Source organism: Pollicipes pollicipes, unplaced genomic scaffold, assembly GCF_011947565.3.
Source record: "Pollicipes pollicipes isolate AB1234 unplaced genomic scaffold, Ppol_2.1 Scaffold_7262;HRSCAF=8765_pilon_pilon_pilon, whole genome shotgun sequence".
NCBI classification, from domain to species: domain Eukaryota; kingdom Metazoa; phylum Arthropoda; class Thecostraca; order Pollicipedomorpha; family Pollicipedidae; genus Pollicipes; species Pollicipes pollicipes.
Genome location: NW_023597055.1, coordinates 18,995,402 through 19,016,400, shown reverse-complemented (window position 1 = coordinate 19,016,400; position 20,999 = coordinate 18,995,402). Strand labels below are relative to the sequence as shown.

At 55.3% G+C, this 20,999-nt stretch overlaps 2 protein-coding genes across 3 annotated transcripts; one reads left to right on the top strand and one right to left on the bottom strand.

Moving 5' to 3' along the window:
• The first annotated feature begins 2,540 nt into the window (after positions 1–2,540).
• Positions 2,541–9,560, top strand: Pdi (protein disulfide isomerase). Of its 2 annotated transcripts, none has more exons than XM_037237689.1 (7): positions 2,541–2,755; positions 4,934–5,403; positions 5,620–5,850; positions 6,071–6,442; positions 6,805–6,933; positions 7,752–7,817; positions 8,724–9,560. In XM_037237689.1, the coding sequence occupies exons 1-7, from the start codon at positions 2,620–2,622 to the stop codon at positions 8,787–8,789; spliced, it is 1,470 nt and encodes a 489-aa protein (XP_037093584.1). In that variant the 5' UTR covers positions 2,541–2,619; the 3' UTR covers positions 8,790–9,560. The 2 variants fall into 2 exon arrangements, with proteins under 2 accessions (XP_037093584.1, XP_037093583.1); XM_037237688.1 differs by lacking the exon at positions 7,752–7,817 and adding an exon at positions 7,376–7,480.
• Positions 9,561–11,687: 2,127 nt separating this feature from the next.
• On the bottom strand, positions 11,688–20,861 carry LOC119113525 (WW domain-binding protein 11). The gene is made up of 13 exons (XM_037237827.1): positions 20,729–20,861; positions 19,015–19,142; positions 18,462–18,587; positions 18,035–18,132; positions 17,534–17,644; positions 16,965–17,098; positions 16,555–16,639; positions 16,400–16,469; positions 15,900–16,045; positions 15,372–15,476; positions 13,359–13,465; positions 12,578–12,669; positions 11,688–12,101 (listed from the first exon to the last, which is right to left on the bottom strand). The coding sequence occupies exons 2-13, from the start codon at positions 19,076–19,078 to the stop codon at positions 12,007–12,009; spliced, it is 1,233 nt and encodes a 410-aa protein (XP_037093722.1). The 5' UTR covers positions 19,079–19,142; positions 20,729–20,861; the 3' UTR covers positions 11,688–12,006.
• Between the last annotated feature and the right edge of the window lie 138 nt (positions 20,862–20,999).

Below are 20,999 nucleotides of genomic sequence, written 5' to 3'. Positions count from 1 at the left end.
TTTCAGGAACGTCATCATTTTTGTTCACCCGTTGGCCGTGGCTCAGTATTGGCCGATGGACCGAGGCGCTGTGCCCCTGGGGAGACTACAACGCCTGGCGGCGAGGCTTTTGCTTGCTAAGATTTGCGAGTGAAGCGTGCATGTTCACAACTACGTTGCACAATTCACATCGCCAATCGACTGACTGAATGTTGAGAATTTTCAGACAAACAAGGCTTGGCCATGTTAATACACATTTTTTTACACATTTCGATTTATAACCCACCTTTACGGGCCCCTTAATGTCGTTTCCCATGCAAAAATTTGACAAAACGTTTGAATTTTATGGGTTAGGAAAGAGTCCATTGAACCGTCGTAAGCTAAGAGCACCGGTGATTTATTCCATGCAGTCGTTAAACGCATGATTTCTGCAGCTTATTGACTTCAAAATACGAACAGAATAGGTCTCTCGGCAGCTTCTAGTTTCTGTTTCTGTTCAAGTCACAAGGCTAAACTTACAAGAAAACGGAGGTGTCCTTGTCCATTCTTAACACCAAAGCTATCACAGCGATCTTTTTGGGGGAGGTCACCATCAGGAGGGATTTCGTCGACCCTGTGCCTCCTTGGCAAGGCTCTGGCCACGCCCCCGCTAACATACAATAGTAAATCAGGCCGGCTACGTTGAATGAGGGGCAATTGAATGGCAATTGATGCCTTGGGCAGGCAGCTTCCCGAAAGCTTTTTGTGGGGTGGTGTGGTATAAGGAAAGACAATCCGTAACAAGATAATGTCACAGGTGTCCAACGAATGTTTCACACACCAATGAGTGATGATGCTAATCCTTAAATATGCAGCAAGGCGGCCATACCATCAGTTCGTATTCGGTCCTAGGTAGGGGGGGGGGGGGGGGGTCAGCCGGGCCAGGGCAGTGGCTGCCTGACGGCGGACGGGAGCAGGAGCTCATGTAAGGAATATATGACAGAAGAGCTGCCATTTTGTAACTTAGTTTTTACAGGAAAAAAACACTGTCTTCGGCAGTTAGTATTTGAAGCTTCCGACTTTGTTTCCGTCTAAAATGCTGCGACAAATCTTATTTCTAGAAAAGAAGCCCGCGCAATCTAGGCGCGTGGAAATTCAGATGGACTGTGGGCAAACGCTTCACACTCAGTTTTCTGACCAGCCTATGTCGTGGACGTATTTTGGGCATCCACCCCGTGGAAGTAGATGGTTCTCCAATTACCCAAAATTGTCTACCCGCTCGTGGAATTTCGCGTCCCCAGGGAAAACGATGTCGAAATGGACGTATAATCGTAGGAGGGTGGATAATCCTTATTTACTGAATGACCGTATCTGAGTCGAACAGGCAGTAATGGGCAGCAGTGAGAAAAACAGCTGCACATGTATCTTTAGCATAGCAGCAATGACAATTCATTATTCTCGAAATAATGTCATGTGAAGTAAAAGGAAACATAACCTCCATCTTTACTCCCCCCCCCCGATCACCGAGCTTTCTTTATAAAAAGGTTTCTGAAATATACCCTGAGCCTGGCCGTGCACTTTTTTAAACGTTCCTACGCCTACGTCTGTGGTCAAGGAATTCGAAATGAGTTTAAGAAACTACCCACCAAAGCTAAATTAAAAAAGCATCTTCATTTTCATCTCTACCTGACCTTCATACCTGAGCAAAGGCAGCTAGAGGTATAGTTTCGTCTTCGGTTGGGGGGCTTCAGCCCCGCCCCCCCCCCCCCCCAACTTAGGTTCACTCCTCGTCCTCCAACTTTAGGAAGAAAGTAGGCCAAATATGTGGAGCAGCCTGCTGGTTGGCTTTTTTTGGATATTACATCACATTTCACTGTCCAGCCGCCAGCCCAGCTCATTTTGTGAAACTGCGCCCTGAACCAAGATCAATGGAATAAGTCATGATCCTGAATCAAGTTATCTAGTTGGCAAACAATTGTCTTAAGATGTATGGCCTCGCCTAATATATCGTTGCCTCATCACGTTTACCAATTCCCTAAAAACTGTGTGCTTACAGCTATAGTCCACTTTGGCCTGTCGTAGGTCAGCGGCCTTACAAGCTTCATCCAATTTTTAACACCAAAAGATGAGCTGTAATCGGCTATAAATGTCCGAACTTTGACGCAGCGTCACTACGCTGTTCGGAAGTTATTTTTAAAACACTTTAAAGGGCCAATTTGACTTCCTCCAATCCAACGCGTGCCTATGTTGGAATCTGGCACACCAGTGGTGCACAAACACCATTAGTGGAAATGCTGATTCAGAAGCTGCATCCAGATGACTGTCGAACACCATGATAAGTATACGTAGCTCTTCACTCCATCTTCTGTGACTCACTCCACGTAATTTGATCGAGGAGCTGACTCTACCACGAAAAAAGACACGTGAAAAGGTGCACAAAAGCGGTAGAATATCTCTCTACCGTCTTCCTATGAGTCTAGCCGAGCGCGAGCACCATCCGGCAATGCGCATGCGCAACAGTAACCAATGAAACCATCACACGACAAGGAAACTGCCACGTTCGTGTGGAGAGCCGGGTCTTCGGGCAATCCCGACGGCCAGACGTCCCATTTCTCCGCTTGGCATAAGTTTGTAAGGACGGGGGATTCAGCATTCACCACCATGAGGTTATTCCTTTCTCTGTGTGTTCTGTTGGTGTCTGCGTACGCGATCGAAGAAGAAGAAGGAGTTTTGGTCCTGACTGCGGATAATTTCGACAAGGCGATCGAGGAAAATGAGTTCATCCTTGTGGAGTTCTGTGAGTACTTGCCCATTGCCTCGCCGGCTACACTGCCCGGCTTTCTGAGTGGTTCCAACTGAACTGTGCTGTTGATGTGGTGTGTGGGGTGTAGGATAGACTTGGCTTTACTAGCAGTCGTTTTCCCCGCATAGTGACTTGCCAACCAACTAAATGACTTAAGAGTTGAATGCCCTGCCGGCGAATGCCCTCGGCTTGGTCACTGAACCCTTGTCTTTTCTCTTAGACAGTCAGTAGCTGCTTAGATTTGGCATCTTGTTATTCATATCATTGTTTGGGGTGGGATTTGATCCAATATTAAAGTTCCCACTTTCATACACTACCATATGTGTACATGTGCCATTAGGGTGTAGTTTCTTTAATCGTGTCTTGGGGGGCCGAGCAGGGAATATGGATAAAGTTACTACAAAAGTACTCTAAATGGGGCTCTGTTGCAGTTTGGACAGCTTTCTGCGCACAACTGAAGTGAGACTATGCCCCTGCATCCTTCACTTGTTACCTGGTGGTATGTGGTTTTGTTAATGGTGGGCACCCAATGTTTCAAATAGTTGTGATGTTGCTTAGGTAATATCAGGCGAAGATAACTGCACAAAATTTTTCCAGATCATGGTGATGAGAATGCAGGACAATTTGGCCTGACCCAAGCTTAGCACACATGTGCCAGGCTCAGTTCATGAGAGTTGAAAAGGCAACTGGCAAAGTGCATGTATTATTTTGGAGACTTGCCTGGTTGTAGGGTGTAATAGGTGGCTGAGCAATTTGTCAAGACATTGGTGACATGTTCATGCACTCCCCAGGGTGAGGTATGTCTCTGCTTCATGAACTTCTGAACAAGGATGGCAACTGTTACAACTAAATAAAGAATGCAGGAAAGCTTTACACACATTTTTATGATTTCAGACAAAAGATGGTTGGGTACAGGTAAACTGGGATGACAGTCACCTCCAGGGACACAAGATTGTGTGATTGATCTCACTGTGTGAAATGCCATGCAGTTGTGCAGTATTTTGGAATGAACCTGTATGTCATACTATTCAAGACACATACTCATCAGGATGGTGAATGTTTGGCCACTTGGGTGTGGAGATGTCTACATTTAATAATACTATCACTCTCAGGTTTAGGTCCCAATGCCTTTCACTCCTGCCACGGGTTGAAATCAGCCAATCCACACTGAGCTAGAGCAGTGTTGTCCCAGTATTTAGCCAGACAGCCCAGCATTTAGGCAAAGGCACCCTGCATATGGGTGTCGGGATGAGCTGGGCGTGTTAGATGCTGCGGTTTGGGAGAGCACAAGTGATTAACAGCCAAAGTGCCTGTGGAGGTTGCAAGCAGACATAACTTCTGATTTCATGAAGTCATTTTTTACATTCTGAGCACCAAGCTGATAAATTTGGAAATGCAGGTGCACATATTGTAGGCACAAATATCAACATATAGCTGCCTGAGCATGCAGTGCAATCACAATTTTGTGATTAGTTTCACAGGAAGCTGACCTGAGCAGATGTTGATTTGATTCATTCCAGATTTGATAACAACTCTAGTATTGTGTCTCATATTTTACATTTATGGGCATCAGATGGCAGTAGGTGCTCGGGTGCCCCAGATCCCAGTTTACATCATCACATTTTACATTTACATGACATTTGGCAGAAGAATAGCAAAATCTACATTTGGGGCTTTTCTCTGAGACCTAAGGTTATGGCTACTGCCTTATCTATGTGTTACATTTCACATGTTTGTTGAATCATTCAGTTATTTAAGTATATCATGGAATACAGTTCATTTTCAAGGAGGATGCTGAATACCCTTTGCAGATTAAAAATACACAGATGGGAGAAGATATGTGACACGTCTGTTTGCTTAGACAATAAACTACAATCAAGTAGCATATCCACATTGGGAAAATATGCCCCAAACTGGAAGGTGCAGTTGGGTTGGGTTTTGTTCTTGACAAGTCATTGTGATATGCTGCTTTTCTTCAGTGTAAGCAGCAGTATTTCATCATTTATTTGGTTCATATATGGTTGTGAAGTAAGATGTTTTTCTAGCAGATTATTGTGCCTTGGCTCATTGCTGTCATTTACATTTTGTGTGTTGGAACAGTGGTGACCATTCAACATATAGTTTAAGTGAGAAGTGGCCAGCACTGCTCACCTTTTTCTGATCTCATTTCAGATGCCCCGTGGTGTGGACACTGCAAATCCCTCGCTCCTGAATATGCCAAGGCCGCCCAGGCTCTCCAAAAGGAGGAGAGCAACGTGAAGCTCGCCAAGGTGGACGCCACCGTGCACGACAAGGTTGCCCAGAAGTTCGGCGTGCGCGGCTACCCGACTCTGAAGTTCTTCAGGAACGGCAAGGACTCCGAGTACGGCGGCGGCCGCACGAAGGACGAGATCATCAACTGGCTGAAGAAGAAGACCGGGCCTCCGGCTACGATCCTGGAGACGGCCGAGGCCGCCGAGAAGCTGATTGAGGACAGCGAGGTGGTCATCGTCGGATTCTTCAAGGACCAGGAGAGCAAGGATGCCAAGGAGTTCCTGAGCTTCGCGGGCGGCATGGACGACTACCCCTTCGCCATCACCTCCACCGATGAAGTCATCACCAAGCTGGAGGCAGCTGATGGCAAGGTCATCCTCTTCAAGAAGGTAACCACTGAAATTGCAAACAGATGCTGTGTATGGCCAGGAATATGCGGTCTTGATCTTTCATGCGGCACGTTCGTCTGTGTTACAGAATTGTACCTTTCGTAGCTATGTTGGCGTAGACGACCCTCGTGGTTGCGCAGAGGGTCCGTGGTTTGTCACGGGATCTCGGCGCGCGGCTGCGTTTCTCTGTCGCTAATCCTTGTCATATGTTTGCAGTTTGACGAGAAGCGGCACGAGCTGGAAGACAAGGTGGAGGCAGACAACCTGAAAGCTTTCATCGCCAAGTACTCCCTGCCGCTGGTGGTGGAGTTCAACCAGGAGACGGCCCAGAAGATTTTCGGCGGTGACATCAAGTCGCACCTGCTGATGTTCCTGAGCAAGAAGGCAGAGGACTTTAGCAAGCACACTGAGGCAGCTACATCAGTGGCCAAGGAGCAGCGGGGCAAGGTACATGGGCTCAAAAGCTTGTTTTGTTCAGTTCTGTATTGCCTTTTGAATGAACTTAATGCTGATTCTCCTGGCTCTCAAAACTTATGCTATTACATTCATATTGGATTTTAAAAATTCGCCTTGGTCTTTGTTGTTCAGGAATGGCAGCTGAGCATGGTGCCCACCACTGTTGTGGTGTGTGGAGTCTGCTGGAGGTGACCACACTGCCGTTCCTCAGATCCTGGTGGTCTCGATCGATACCGATGAGGAGGACCACGCCCGCATCATGGAGTTCTTCGGCATGAAGAAGGAGGAGGTGCCGGCCCTGCGCATCATCAAGATGGAGGACGACATGACCAAGTTCAAGCCGGCCAAGACTGGCCTGGATGCGGACACGATCCGCTCGTTCGTGGAGGACTTCCTCGCCGACAAACTGAAGCAGCATCTGCTCAGCCAGGACCTGCCCGAGGACTGGGACAAGACCCCGGTCAAGGTGCTCGTCTCGAGCAACTTCGACGAGGTAGCGATGGACAAGAAGAAGGACGTGCTGGTTGAGTTCTACGCGCCGTGGTGCGGCCACTGCAAGCAGCTGGCGCCCATCTACGACGAGGTGAGGGGCGACTGGGCGGCGGTGACGTTCATCGGCATGACGCGCCGAGACACCCCGGTCGGCGGGAAGGTGCTGTCGGGTCAGCCGCTCGCCGGCCCGGGTTCGCGGCGCGTTCCTCGTTGGGTGCGAGCAGCCAGCACACGCTGGGCGGAGGGCGTGTCTTCACCAGTTCGGATGGGGTCACTTCGTCTCGATGCTACATCGAGAAGTGTCGCGAAGAAAGCTGCGAGCGACCATTGTGACGCTGTCTGTAAAGTGGTCGTTCCAGCATTGCTAGATGATGGCGTGGTGGCTGTGGGGGTCCCGATGTTTGCCTGGCCGGACCGTGGCGTGGCGCTGATGGCGTGATGTGCCTTCTGCAGCTGGGTGAGAAGTTCAAGGACTCCGACTCGGTGGTCATCGCCAAGATGGACGCCACCGTCAACGAGCTGGAGCACACCAAAATCCAGAGCTTCCCCACCATCAAGCTGTGGAAGAAGGAGACGAACGAGGTGCGGCCATGGACATTGCCACAGTTTAGCAGTATCCATTTGGTTAACATTTGGACGTCCAATTTACGCGTCAATGCGTCACGCGTTTAAACGATATTTGAGTTCTTGTCACCCCATCGTATCACACAAACGTATCGGGCTTTGTACCTGTCCGACACGTGTTATAGTAGAGCCGTCAGGTGGCGTTGAGCTGTTAGTCCGGCGGCCGTGCGCCGGTTTGTCATCGGCGCCCCTTGTTGAACGCGCCGGCGCCGTCACTCCTGTCGCGGCTGACATTTCCGCGGGGCGAACCACGTGGCGGCGCCCGTCGCGGTCGCCCAAATGTCGCCACCGTCACCTGTCGCGCCGGCCGGCCGACCGGACGTCTGTCCGCGCCGCGTCGCGCCGCGCCGCTCTGTGACGCCCTGTGACGCCCCACTGACCGGCCCGCCGGCGGCGCCAGGCCGTTGAGTACGGCGGCGACAGGACCCTGGAGGGGCTGAGCAAGTTTGTCGAGTCGGGCGGCGCCGAGGGCCAGGCGTCCGACTCCGGCACCGAGTCGGATGAGGTACCGAGCCGCGTGGCACGCACAGTTCCCGCTCCCTGCACCGCACCGCTCGCACCGCTCGACGCTGACCCAGCCGGCCAGCCGGCCCGGCCGCCGTGCTGGCTGTGTGGGGCGGCGCCGCGGCCGGCAGGCGGCGGCGCTGGTCCAGGTTGAAAAGCGCCCGCCGGCCAGCCCGCGGCCGTCGCCCCCCCCCCCCCCCCCCCTCCCCCGCTCGTGTGTTTTCCGTTTGCCTGTTTGTGGTTTAAAGCACCGTTTTCTCGCCTGGCCGTAGGTTGTAGACTACAACGGTGAGCGCACGCTCGATGGCTTCACCAAGTTCCTGGAGGGCAAGGGCCAGGTAAGAGAGCGTGCCGTGAGAGACGCGTCAGCATGCGGTGGTGGACGTCAGGTGGCTGGTGACGGAGGTGGAGGCCCGGCTGGTGACGGTGCACCGAGTAGCATAGGCCGAACAGGGTTGAGGGGGAACTCCCCCGCATGACTAACAGGTCACACGCGATGCCGTTTAATGCGTCGTACGTGTGCGCCGGAGGTGAGGTACAACTTGACGAACGGGTGGTATGCGGGTTCAGAAGCCTGGGGACCAGTCAGGGGCTGGGGACTAGGGACGCTCAAACGCTTCAGAGATGGGCCCGAAGTGAGAGGTCATCGCGGGTTGGGCGGGTTTGACTGGTCAAGACAGCTCACGTGGGATGTCTCCCCGCACGCTCCTCCTGCCGGGCCGGGGGACGGGTTGGCAAGACCCGCGTTAAGTCTCCAATCCTCTGTCTGGTGGCGCGTGACATCGCTGTGGACTTACGTAAGTGGAATGCTTGTTTGCACGCACCCGTCTGCACGCCTAGTTCGCTGCCGCTCTCGTGCTCGAGCTTTGCATATGCTTCTCCAGCTTCGTCCACAGTGTGGCTGCTCGTCTGCTTCGCGTCTGCCTGTAGCTATCTGTGGCGACTGCGGTTATCGCCGTGCTGTGCAATTGACGTCCTCGAGATCGGTCTGTATGTCATCGTATATGCATTATTAGATCTACCGTGGTATCCCATATTGTGTGATGCGTGATGTATCACTGGGGAGGCGGAAGCCGAGATTCCCGACAACGTCGAGTCGAACTAAAATGTCTAGTCGAGAAACATAGTCGAGAAACAAAAGATGTCGAGTCAAATGCGCCGGCTTGTCTGCTCTTCTGTGTTTGCCTTTCCGTGCGCCAACGGCGGCTCGGTGTCGTGTCTCACCGCCGCCCGCGCCGCCGCAGGAGAGCGAGGAGGAGGAGGAGGAAGAAGAGGACGAGGAGGACGACGGCAAGCACGACGAGTTGTAGGCGCGTCTTCCGCCCGAGCGGTCGAATGAGAGCGTGGAGCGTGCTCGCGGCGGGACCGACCGAGGGCGAGCGCCGACCGTGCAGAGCCGGATATTTTTGATACGTTTTCTCCCGTCGGACTTGCTCTCGGGCGATCCCGTCGGCTTCACAAAGGCGGCAGGCGGTCGCCTCGGCAGCCGCGGTCTGGTTGCGTGACGATGGCGAGATCTGTGCAAGAGTGGGCGGCAACTTTTATAGAAGGCCGAGCGACAAAGGGCATATTTTGTAAGATCAGGTGTTTTGTTTTGCACTGCTTGTTGGTATCCTTCCGTTGGCGGACCTTTCCACAGAGTTTCTACACGTGACATGCGTAGAATCGTTCCGGTCGCGGCCAGGCGCCAGGCAGCGGGAGGTTTTATCCGTGTTATGCGTAGAATATTTATGAGGCGGGCCGGGGCTTTGCAGCGTCGTTCGCTCAGTGGCGGTCGCCGTTAAAGGTGGCCGCGGCTCCGAAATCCCCCGCGGGGCTGGGCTCTTGTGAAATTCTGAGTTCATCGTCCCGTGCCGATTTACACTAAATGTGCAGTACGTCTTTCAAATCCCCGCCGACGGGGCCTGGCGCCGGGCCGCGCGCGCGTCCGCGGCTGGCGCGGGACGGGTGCGGTCCGACGTCCGGTCCGGTCGGACAGCCCGTTTGGGTGGACCTGCACGGTGCGATGGAGAGAGGTGACCTTGTCCATTTGGCTTCCTGTTGGCATCTGCGGCGGTGAATACAAGGCGACTCTAGGAGGATGTGCGTGGTCTTTTCTACATGGAGTGAAGAGCGCGGACGCGGCAAGCAGGTGCGCCTATCCCATCAGGTGATTGTATGGGCAGACGTTGGCATTTGACAGCTGTTGTTTTTGTGACTGGGTTTCGACGGCAGTGACGTACACAAGGCAACCGTGGCCGACACGTGGGCGTACCGCGCGTGGGTGGCGCCAGCTCTGTCCACACTCCGCTGCGGCTGCTCCCTTGGCGGTGACGCGCGTGCCGAGTCGCGGTCACCCGGCTCCTCCTGTGCCTCGGCCGGGGCGAATGGCAGGCAGAAATGGCGAAGCGACTTTCCGCGACGCAAGGTTCACAAACTGGCGCGGCGGCGATAGGAAAACACCGCTGCACAGTTTGCCAGTCCATGCAACACGTATTTCTCGCTGTGCAGTGCTAGTGCGGTGCAGTGCTGTGCTATGTTGTGGTCGCGAGTCGTGCGGAAACTCGCGCGTAGGGTGGGAAAGTCCCGATAACCTTTGCTTGGCGCGCCGTACCCCACCTGGGGGGGAGGGGGGGGAGGGGAAGACGTGGCCGTGTGAGAGTACTGGCGGCGTGGTCGCTGAGGGGTGACGTGGCCGTGCGGGAGTACTGGTGGCGGGAGTCTTAGAGGGATGACGTGACCGTGTGGAAGTACTGGCGGAGAGGGTCGCTGGGGTGTGACGTGGCCGTGCGGGAGTACTGGTGGCGGGGGTCTCAGAGGGGTGACGTGACCGTATTGGGGTACTGGCGGCGGGGATCGCTGAGGGGTGACGTGGCCATGCGGGAGTGCTGGTGGCGGGGGTCTTGGAGGAATGACGTGGCCGTGTGGAAGTACTGGCGGAGAGGGTCGCTGATGGATGACGTGGCCGTGTGGTGTGTCGGGCAGGGCGAGTGAGCGCTCCGCATGGTCTGGTATGTGAAAGTTTTATTAGTGTCGTGGGGTTGGAAAATGTGAAATACTGCACAGGGTTTTGACGTCAGCTCCGACCCTCTAACATTGAGATAAGCTGGTCAAATCCGGGGAGAAGCCAGCTTATTGGCGAATCTTTGGCGAACCTGGGGTAGTTTTCATTTTGTCTTGCGTTCATCCCCTCACTCACTGTGCAAAACCCCGGCTATGACACTGCGTGTTAACCTTAAATATCTACGAAAAGTGGATGAGGTGCTAGCGACATTGCGCGATGTCTGCTTATGTAGAGGTCATGGCTTAAATACGAGAAAGGCAGCGTCGATGCCGGGCCAATAAACGGCTACCCGTTCGGCATCTGTCCCGACTGTTCGAGAACTCTACGGAGCGCATATGCCCTCAGTCAGTGCTCCTATCGCCCATAAAAATACGCGATATATATATATATATATATATAATATCCAAAAGCCAGGAGCTCGAGACATTTTGTGCTCAAGTCAGTTCTTACAGCCGCTCCGCATACATTCGCATGACAAGAACACAAACGTTCCAGAGTGGGGGAGGGGAGGGAATGATATGACCACAAAACGACATGGAAGACTCTTTACGGGGGTGCATGATGAAACGCCACGAAGAATTGCAGATGTCATTAACGACAGCCAGTGACGCGAAAATCCTGACATATCAAGTCGGGCCCATCCAGCACCAGCCAGCACCACGCCGGCTCACGTGGTCGCAAAATGCACGTGATTAATTATGGAGGGCGCACGGCCAGCCGCGGTCCACACTGACACCGTCCCCGGGCCTGGCATCGCTCGGGTGATGCGCCCCACGCAGAATCGCCAACCCCATGTCAGTGTAAAGCCTTTCGGTCCATTTCACGTTGCAGTCTATGTCTGCTATATTGCATATATCAGGCTGAAGGTTATCATTAGCTTCATACATCGCTTGTCGGTACCACATTTGCAGGTTGAATACACGTCGTTATTTCCCACTCACGGCGTGCTGCGTGCCTATTGTCGAGAAGAAGCTCATAGCCTCTCCCTTACCAGCTGCCGCAGGTGCTGTACACGCAACACATTCTGTCTTATCAGCGCCAGCGGCGGAGGTGCTTCTCAATACCGTCACAAACACGAGAAGTCATGCCCACGCGCAATTCAGCCACGCATGCTGTTCTGCATCCATTTCACTATCCCCCGTTCCACAATTACGAAACCTTCGAATGGACAGATGCTATATTTTCCTCTCTCACACTCAAACAAACTGAATTCAAATAATGGTTTACGGCACGACGCCGCGTGATGGACCATATGAACCGAGGGACCGCGTCGGCCACGTGCACACCCTCCTGCCGTCTGTGCCGGTACGGGACTGGATCCGGCAGTCGACGCCGTCACCGCAGCACGCGTGCTGAGCGGGCTGGGCCGCTCCGGCCACGGCTCTGACAGGGACGCAGCCACATTCGTCCCCCACGCCGTCTGGAGACCCGCCGCCTGCCCCAGCGGGACCGGGACGGGCCGTGCCGCAGCGAGGACGGCGCGCCTACAGCAGACCCTGCATCTCCGACATGAAGAGCGCGTACGCGTCGTCCTTGGTGGGCTTGCGCTGCGGCTGCGCGGCGCCAGGCTCGGCCGCGTCTGGAGCGGAACGACACGTCAGGCGCCGGCCGCACGCCGCCGCTCCGTCCGCGGAGGAGCGCCGGGCGGTCTTGCACGCCGAACACCAGTCCGGCCGATCGAAACACGACCCAGTGACACTAAACGGAGGCTGACAATGAGCGGCACGAGTCGCCGTCACGCTGGCCAACCACGAGGGGGCAATGATGAGTCAGCTTGGCTATTAGAACGACTGAGTCACAGGATAATGATGGCCCAGCGAACGTCGCATGTCCTGCGGTTGTCCAGCACCCAAAGCAAAACGACCGCGCCCGAACCGGACGTGGTAGTCCAATTGTCAGAGCTGGTGAACTGATCCAGCCCGGGCAAACGGCACCGACCCTCGCCGGCAGTCCCCAGTCGCCCAGAGCGGGCCTCCCGGGACCGGCCGGCCCTCCGTCCGGGAGACGCCGCACTCGTGGAGGGAGGGTGGGTCCGAGTGGGGGTCACACACTGACCTGCGCCCGACTTCTTGTCCGTCCTGCGCTTGTCGTCCCGCTTGATCCGCAGCGCCGACGGCACGAACCGGGTCACGTCCGCGCCCAGGTTCCTGGGGCGCGCAGGTCAGGTCACCAGTGGTGCATCGACTACACAGGTCAGGTCACCAGTGGTGCATCGACCTCTCAGGTCAGGTCAACACCGGTCCACTGGCTCGTCAGGTCAGGTCAACGGTGGTGCATCGACTACTCTCGTCAGGTCACCAGTGGTGCATCGACTACACAGGTCAGGTCACCAGTGGTGCATCGACTACTCAGGTCAGGTCACCAGTGGTGCATCGGCTACACAGGTCAGGTCACCAGTGGTGCATCGACCTCTCAGGTCAGGTCAACACCGGTCCACTGGCTCGTCAGGTCAGGTCACCACAACGAGACACTACGTCCATTGGTGGCTGTAGCGAGTCTTCCCTCGTTGATCGCCTACTCTAGCAATGCTCTGGCGCCAGGTTTACAACACGCTGCAAACGGGAACACACGTCTGTATAGTCAGTTCGGTGTTTTCAGGCGCGTCGACTGCAAACCGTCACGCAGCGAACGTCTCTATAAATCACATAAATATTAACGTCTGGGAGCCATGCACTCGCACAGCAGTCTCCGGCCAGGCGGCGCTCGCTCCTGCGTCAACGACCGGGATTTCCTAAAAAAAAAAAACGGACATGAAAACCCCAGGCCATATCATAGCTCTCTCCACATTCGGGGAGCTTAAGCAGTGGGGAGGGGGGAAGGGGGGGGGCTCACTGACCTGATCTGGGGCTTGGCCTCGATGGTGGCTGACTGTTTGTCCCGCAGCTGCGGCGCCGCCGACAGCACGTTGGGGTTGGCCGGCGGCGGGCCCGGCGCCGGCGGACCGGGCGGCCGCACCAGCCGCGGCGGCACGCCTGTCGGTACACGGCGCTAGGCGTCACACGCAGAGAGGTACAGGCGGAGAGACACGGGCGGAGCGGCGCAGTAGCAACGGCACAGGCGGAGCGGCACAGTAGGAGCAGCACGGGTGGAGCGGCACAGTAGGGGTGACACAGGGTAGGAGTGGTACAGACGGAGTGTTGTGCGAGGCTCGTGACTTCCGGAGCGTTTTATTCGTACCGCCCAATGGCAGCCATCGTGTAACGAACATCACACATGTACCACTCGGACCGCGGTACAACCAACCACAGGGATGCCGCAAGGTACCATATGTCCACCGGCCCAAATTTTGTCTGACAGTCACGCTGCTCCTTGTGTATGTGTGTGTGTGTGTGTCATTGGGGCTTTACGACGCACTCAGCGACGACGACGCACGCACTCTGCTGAGGCTATATGGCGTTGTCTGCCTGTCACCCTGGCAGGGAAGGGCGGGCACCGCGGGGAATCGAACCCCGTACCTCTGGCTTCCCAAACGCGCATGGCGTAGTGAATAACGCAGACGCGTTAACCACTACACTGCCGTCACCCCCTTGCGCTCCTCGTTGAAAATGTGTTTTTACGATTTTTTGATCCTGTTATCACAAAGATACCTATCTGCATAGCTAGCTAAAACAAATACACCTTACGCATATATTATTCTACGGGCATGCCGTCGCATGCAAACAGCCTACACTAGGCACAAATTTAGCAGTAGCCCTTAGGTCCGGACAGCCACACGGAGACCACGACTGCCGAGCCCCGGACGGCACAGAGGCCATCTTGAACAAGGCAGACATCCGCGCGAGCGTGCCCAGGACCCAGGAGCGCGCGTCTGAGTGGAGGGCCGCGCCGCGCGAGCGTGTCGTACCTGGCGGCGGTCCGGGCGGCAGGCGGAGCCGCGGCGGCAGGCCTGGAGGCGGGCCCGGCGGCAGGCGCAGGCCCGGCGGCGGCGGACGCAGCAGCATCGGCGGCGGACCTGGCCGGCAGCGGGGCAGGCGGCGTCACAACACAGGCGTCACAGCACAGGCGTCACAGCACAGGCGTCACAACACGAGCGTCACAACACAGGCGTCACAGCACAGACGTCACAGCACTGGCATCACGACACAGGTGTCACAACACTGGCATCACAACACACGCGTCACAACACTGGTGTTACGACACGGGCGTCACAGCACAGGTGTCACAACACTGGTGTCACAACACAGGCGTCACGACACAGGCGTCACAGCACTGGCGTCACAGCACAGGTGTCACAGCACAGGCGTCACAACACAAACGTCACAACACCTGGCGTCGAGGCTTATAGTGGAAATGCCAAAGAGCGCTGCAGTGGTCGGAGACTACGGAAAAAGGAGCCATGCATGGGCACGGTCCGACGAAGAATAAGCTGCCTCAAGACGCCCCGGCCGAAACGTCCAGTACACCACTTTCCTTCGACGGACGCCTTTACCGAAATAATCGTCCCCGGCAGCCTCAGGAATCCTTGGCGAGTAACCTAACTGTCACGAATTATCCCGACACGCACACCAGATCACACAAAGCTCGCACTCTGAATTCAGTACGCGTTGGGCGGCTGGCATCGCTCTCGCTTACTGCGCCCGGTCCGACCTTCTGGCAGGGGGCGGTGGAGATGATGATGGCGCACAGACTACGTTGGTCATATGACGCCAAAGGGGGGGGGGGGGGCGGTGAAAGTGCGAAGGGGACGGGAGGCGGTGGAGGTGCGAGGGAAGGAGGCGGTGGACGTGCGAGGGGGGGGGGGGGGGCGCTCCCTCTCACCGGGCGGCATGACGGGGTGCGGCGCGGCCGGGCGCGCGTCGACCGGCGGTGCCAGCGGCCGCAGCGGCGCCGGCACGGCCGCCGGCGGCGGCGCCGCTGCGGCCGCCGCCGAGGGCCCCGGCTGGCCGACGGCGCGCAGCCGCTCCTGGAGGTCGGACGCGCCGCGGTCCTCGCGCTGCTTCATCAGCTGCTCCGACTGGCGGCGCGAGGGACGGGCCGTCAGACAGGCGGCGGCCGGCCGGGGTTAGTCGGTCAGGCTGGCCGCCCGGGGTTAGGCGAGTGCTGCGGCTGGCGCCCACACAGAGCTCGACACGACACGGCTGGGAAAGCGCCGACAAGATGACAACAGAGGGACCCGAGGTGATCCGAGCTTGGGCCGAGCCGAACCAAACAACGGTCAGCGGCTGCCGTAGCATAACACCGACGAAACGGTAAACGCATCTGCTAATGGCGACGGTGGTTCGAGTTTGGGAGCGTACCGAGTGCTCGATCACGTGACACCTGCAGCGGATCTGAACATTACATAATGGTCGTTTGCACGCGGCGTTGTACAGTTGGAACACTCCCCCTCCCAATGGCGAACACTGCGAGCGCGCGGGGCCGCTACCAGTGGGCGCACCTCCTTCATGAACGAGTCGATGTCCTGGCCGCTCATCTGCAGCATCTTCAGCTGCATGGTGTTGAAGGAGGCCGCCTTGGCGCGCTCCTCGGCCCGCTCGGGCGCCTCCTCGCCCTGGAAGCGGATGCGGCGGGCGCGCGCCGGCTCTGTCGACGCCAGACGGGCGGTGTCAGAATCGCCGCCGGCGCCGGCGCCGGGCGGTGGACGACACCACAGATGCAGCACGGGTTGGGGTTCGTTTGGGGTTCATTTGGGGCTGCTACAGACCAGTAGCGCTCTATCACGTCCGTGCATGGATACATCTGCCTGGTTTGCGTCCAATGAGCCGACCTCGAGGTGCCAAGCGCCACCGACTTGTCCATTGTTCCAGGTGCCACCGTCCTCCATCCCGTGTTCCGCTGATACCACCCCCTCCCCCCCCCCATCGTGTTCCAGTGTCACTATCAACTGTTCTGTATACCGGCGTCCCGTCCTCTGCCCCTCGCTCCCGTTTGCCTCACCATCCTGCTCCATATCGTCGTCGGAGGAGTCAGCGCCGGCAGCGCCGGCAGCGCCGGCAGCAGCGGCGGCGGCAGCAGCAGCGGCCGCGGCGACGGCCTCGGCGCCAGGGCAGCCGCAGCGGCAGCGGCAGCGGCAGCGCCCGGGCCGGCTCCGGCTCCAGCTCGTCCTCGGGCAGCTCCAATGGCGGCGGCGGCCCCGGCGGCACGCCCGGAGGACCGCGCCGCACTGGCGCCAGCTCCCTGGAGAGGGCCAGGCCTTCAGTCAGGACACGGGGGAGGGCCAGCTTCCTGGAGAGGGTCAGGCCTTCAGACAGGACACAGGGCAAAGCCAGCTCCCTGGAGGGTAACAGTTCAGACAGGACACAGGGGAGGGCCAGCTTCCTGGAGAACGACCAGATCTTCGGGAGAGGACGCAGAACAAGGAGAACTCCCTAGTAGACGAGCACACCTCCAGACAGGGCACAAGGTTCAAGCCGAACCCATCACAGCCCCGCTGCCGTGCTCGGCGTGCGTCGGCTGCGGCGCCCGTCGCACCCGTCACTCCGGTCGCGCGGGGCGCGCCCACCTCTCCTCAGCGTGTTTCTTGAGGATGCCGGCGGCGGGCGGCGGCGGCAGCTCCAGGCCGGGAGGCAGCGGGATCTGCGCCGGCACCGTCTCCGGCAGCAGGTTCTGCGGCAGCGGGATCTCCTCCACCTGCACCTGAGGGGCGGCGAGACGGGGCTGGTCAGCGCGGCGCGGCGCGGAGGCGCACACGAACCCACAGCTGGGGAGGAGCCGACAGGACTCCGGTCAGCAGCGACACTGCAGCGACAGTAAATAAGGGACCCGAGGCAGGTTGGAAGCGACACGGTGGCAGCTGAAGAACTTGGCCATCAGGGACCAAGTCAACCAACCGTCCCAATTCTAGCGGGCAAGACAGACATTGGCTCAGAGACGCGAGTCAAAAAACCCTAAACAGCAGAAAGGACACCAGCCATACGCGTCAGCGAACGCAACCAAATCGCATCACGCAGCGCTGTCACAACAGCCCCCTCAAACACCGCGACGCCACCGAACACGGCACGGGCGCGGCGCGCGTCACCGCCCGGTGCCGGCCGCGTCGCCGCGCCAGTCCCCCTCGCGGCGCCGCCTCACCTGCTGCGCGTGCTTGACCGACTCGTAGTAGGTGATGAGCGAGCCGCGCTTCTTCTCGTACTCGGACTCGGAGCGCCGGATGTCGGCCCAGTACTCGGGGTCCTCCTTCTCCTGGCGGGCGAGCGGCGCGGCGGCGCGTGTCAGCGGGACGTGGCGCCCGGCGGGGTCGCGGCGGGTTCACGTGGCGGGTTCAGCGCCACCCGCGGCAGAGCTGTCGAACTAGGCTGGACATCAATGCGGGCGGCTGGATTATGTCGGGATCTGTTTAAATACGTTCGTAAATACGTGGCAGGAAGTGTATGAGTGTGTGTCAATGGGGCTTTACGAAGCACTCAGCCACTGAGGCTATGTGACGTCGCCTGCCTCCCGCCCTGGTAGGAAGGACAGACAGAAGAGGCGGGAAATCAAGCCATGGGGACCACAGCAATGAAAGGGATACACCTTCCTGAAACTTAGCGTCGATACCCAAATCGCATAAGCCTTCGCCCAGCAGCTACTCACATAGAGCTTGAGGACGCGTTCCAGCGTTTCCTTCAGCTTTTTCCGCTTCTCCTTGAGCACCTTCTCACTGAGCGGCGCCGAAGCGTCTACGCTATACTCTGTAACACAATGCATGATCAGAGGCTGTGATGCTGATGATGATGACTACCAAGATGCTGTGATGAGAGTTGCAACACTTCTCAATGGAACTCTCACATTTTCAATATTCACTACCAGTCAACTTACTACTGTTCAAAGCTCTTGATGCACTTTGGTGACAGATCATACCTTTACTGATTACAATGTGTGCCATGAAGTACTCATATTGTTTCATCCCAGCAGGGTGCACTGCCAGCTAAATCAATGCTACCATCCAAGAGTCCTGATTGTGTGCACTTTTTGGGAACTGGGCACAAAACATTGAGCTCACATAAACATTTTCAGTTACCCATTTTGTCGATTTTCTCCAGCTCCTGCAGCAGTTCGCGTGGGTCCTTGTTCTTCAGCACAGCATGGCGCACAGCCATGCGCTGCTTCTTGTTCTTCTTCAGCTCCTTCCGACGTGCCTCCTTGCCTAAAAGGATGGCAATCAGCAATGAGGCCAAGGTTTGACCTAGTATGCACAACAGATAAAGTTGAAGTGCAGCCAGAACTGTGTGACCCTGTCCATATGACCTCATATGCAGCTATTCTGTGAGCAGGTGCTTGAGACATGAAGAACTCCTTGACCATCCAGAAGTTACCCAAGATAAGAACACAAATTAATACTGCTTCCCTCAATAACAAGAGTCTCAAAAGATGGAGGCCTGCTTTGCATGCATGCCATTGTTTTTATCTACATGTACATGGTTAAACCCTGTGTGCTCAAAGGGGGTGTTTCTTCATCACCATCATCCTACATAAAAGCAGCCATGCCAGCCAAACAGTAATTTCTTCCCAGAATGACTTAGGCCAGACTACAGACAAGAGCAAAGGAGCAGACAGCTGCAGTGTCTACTTACGGGCCTGGTCAGTTGGGTTCATGTACTTCCCGCTCTTGGTTGAGTTGATGGAGCGTCGCCCCATGATGGCTGTGTTGTGGTGGTACCAACTAATTCAAAAAGGTGCCACCTGTGCCAGGCTGCCACTTCTGAAAAGCACATACATGGTTAGTTGAATATAGCAAGGACTGCCTCAGAATGGGATATGTTTGCAAACTTGTTGTTTTTACCATGCAGCAATGTACAGCTAACACACAATTTGAATGAGGGATTTACAGCTTCTGCTCCACTTCTGCATGCTGACAGCACCTGAGGTGGTGGGCTACAGTCTGATTGCTCAGCTTTAGTGCCAACCATCCAGCACTTAACATATCACAGAGCACTAAGTGCACAGAAAAGCACTATGGTATATCATCTAGCTAACATCAACAATACAATCAATCTATGGATGGACTCTTGCACACTGTTTATTGCAAACAAGGTCAACATGAAAGAGCCACAGTCCAGAAGCTTCAACAGTTTTTTAGGACTAAGGATAATGAGCAAGCCCCATCCAGAAATTATGTCATGTCTTAATGCAACACACCAAACTGAAACTAAAATGCTAAAATCCGGTAAAACCAAGGTGAACAATCACACCCCATGGCACAAGTGTCACCAAATCTGTGCCAGAGTATTGGTCAAGGACCCTTGGTCAAGACAACTACAAATACTTTTTTAGTTACAGATACTGTGCTTCAGAAACTCTCAACATATTTTAGATTCTTTGGCTTCTGATGCCTCCAGTTAATGCCATGTGACCTTGAAACCCCAGACAAGGTTTGATTGAAGCTCTGCCCACATTCAGCTTGTGACTTATCCACCTGGCAGCTTAATGGCTGGCCTCATGTCACAGGCAAGAGTGAGGCTGATTCTGACAAAACAATTGACCCAAATATGTGGTGTACAAAAAGTGGATGATGCCTTTCAACAGTGCTTTCTATCATGCAACAATATCAGTGTCACAAGTACCATAAATGGCTAAGACAAAAATTTCCTAGCCCCCTTTACTGAGGTCTTTGTGTTGCAGTTATCAGCATACCAGCCCATAATCAGTCCCATCCTTTAAAGGTATTGGTGACATTACACCAAACAGTGTTGGTTGTATGCATTGCATGTGATAAAATGCCTACTTTGTATCACAAACCATGTGAAAGAGGTGGAGAAACAGGTGGAAAATAAGGAAGTTACACCCACAACTTTGGGAAGCATAAACACCAGCCCCAGGACCCCACATAAGGAGGGAAACAAGATAACTCAGTAAACATTGCTTCTGCCTTGCTCTATATGCAAAACTGCAAACACTGCAAAAATGGTAAAGCTGCATGAACTACAAAATTAGACGCTATCTAAAGCATGTCCAGGGTGAACATCATGGCAGTAACTTGAATGTGTGTCCCCAGCAAATCTGAAAACTTTTAGAGCTTGTCACATGTTACAACCAGTTTCAATGAAAAGTCAACAGTTGAAAGAATCAGTGTAGCAAAGGTAACTTCAGGCAACAAAATCCCTTACACACGCTGCTTCACACCCAGCATAACCATTCAGGACAATATGGCCTTCCTGATTTTGGCACACAGAGGGCAAGGTCCAGTATAATGTAAGTTCCCTGGGTACATCGCACAGACCCCTACGCACTGTGAGCCATCACAACATGGTCTAGAGTTGGTTCAAACATATTTTAGATTGCACAGACCTATTTTAATAACTTCACGCTCACACTTGCCGACTTCACCGAAATACGAACTCAACCACCCATAATCTCGTCTCTCCCTCCGTCCCCGCTGTCCACTGCTCGCGGCGCGAGCTCGGCAAGTGTGGCACTGTTGTTCGCCAATGTATTTATAGTGCTGGGCAGTGGATTGCTGAATTTTTTCTTGTAAAATAGAACCTGAGTAAAGCTTTTAAACGAAATGGGAGCACAACTCTTTGTTTCCTTAGCTTATTTTAATAGTGCACAGTTTTCC

What these genes read in the sequence shown, in the direction of transcription:
- LOC119113525 (XM_037237827.1), bottom strand. Translation starts at nt 19,078, where the DNA reads ATGGGGCGACGCTCCATCAACTCAACCAAGAGCGGGAAGTACATGAAC. An exon ending in AACGCGTCCTCAAGCTCTAT is followed by an intron (nt 17,645 to 18,034) that starts GTGAGTAGCTGC and finishes CTCGCCCGCCAG; the next exon opens with GAGAAGGAGGACCCCGAGTA. An exon ending in CGACGATATGGAGCAGGATG is followed by an intron (nt 16,046 to 16,399) that starts GTGAGGCAAACG and finishes TGGCGTCGACAG; the next exon opens with AGCCGGCGCGCGCCCGCCGC.
- Pdi (XM_037237688.1), top strand. Translation starts at nt 2,620, where the DNA reads ATGAGGTTATTCCTTTCTCTGTGTGTTCTGTTGGTGTCTGCGTACGCG. An exon ending in GTTCATCCTTGTGGAGTTCT is followed by an intron (nt 2,756 to 4,933) that starts GTGAGTACTTGC and finishes ATCTCATTTCAG; the next exon opens with ATGCCCCGTGGTGTGGACAC. An exon ending in AGGTCATCCTCTTCAAGAAG is followed by an intron (nt 5,404 to 5,619) that starts GTAACCACTGAA and finishes ATATGTTTGCAG; the next exon opens with TTTGACGAGAAGCGGCACGA.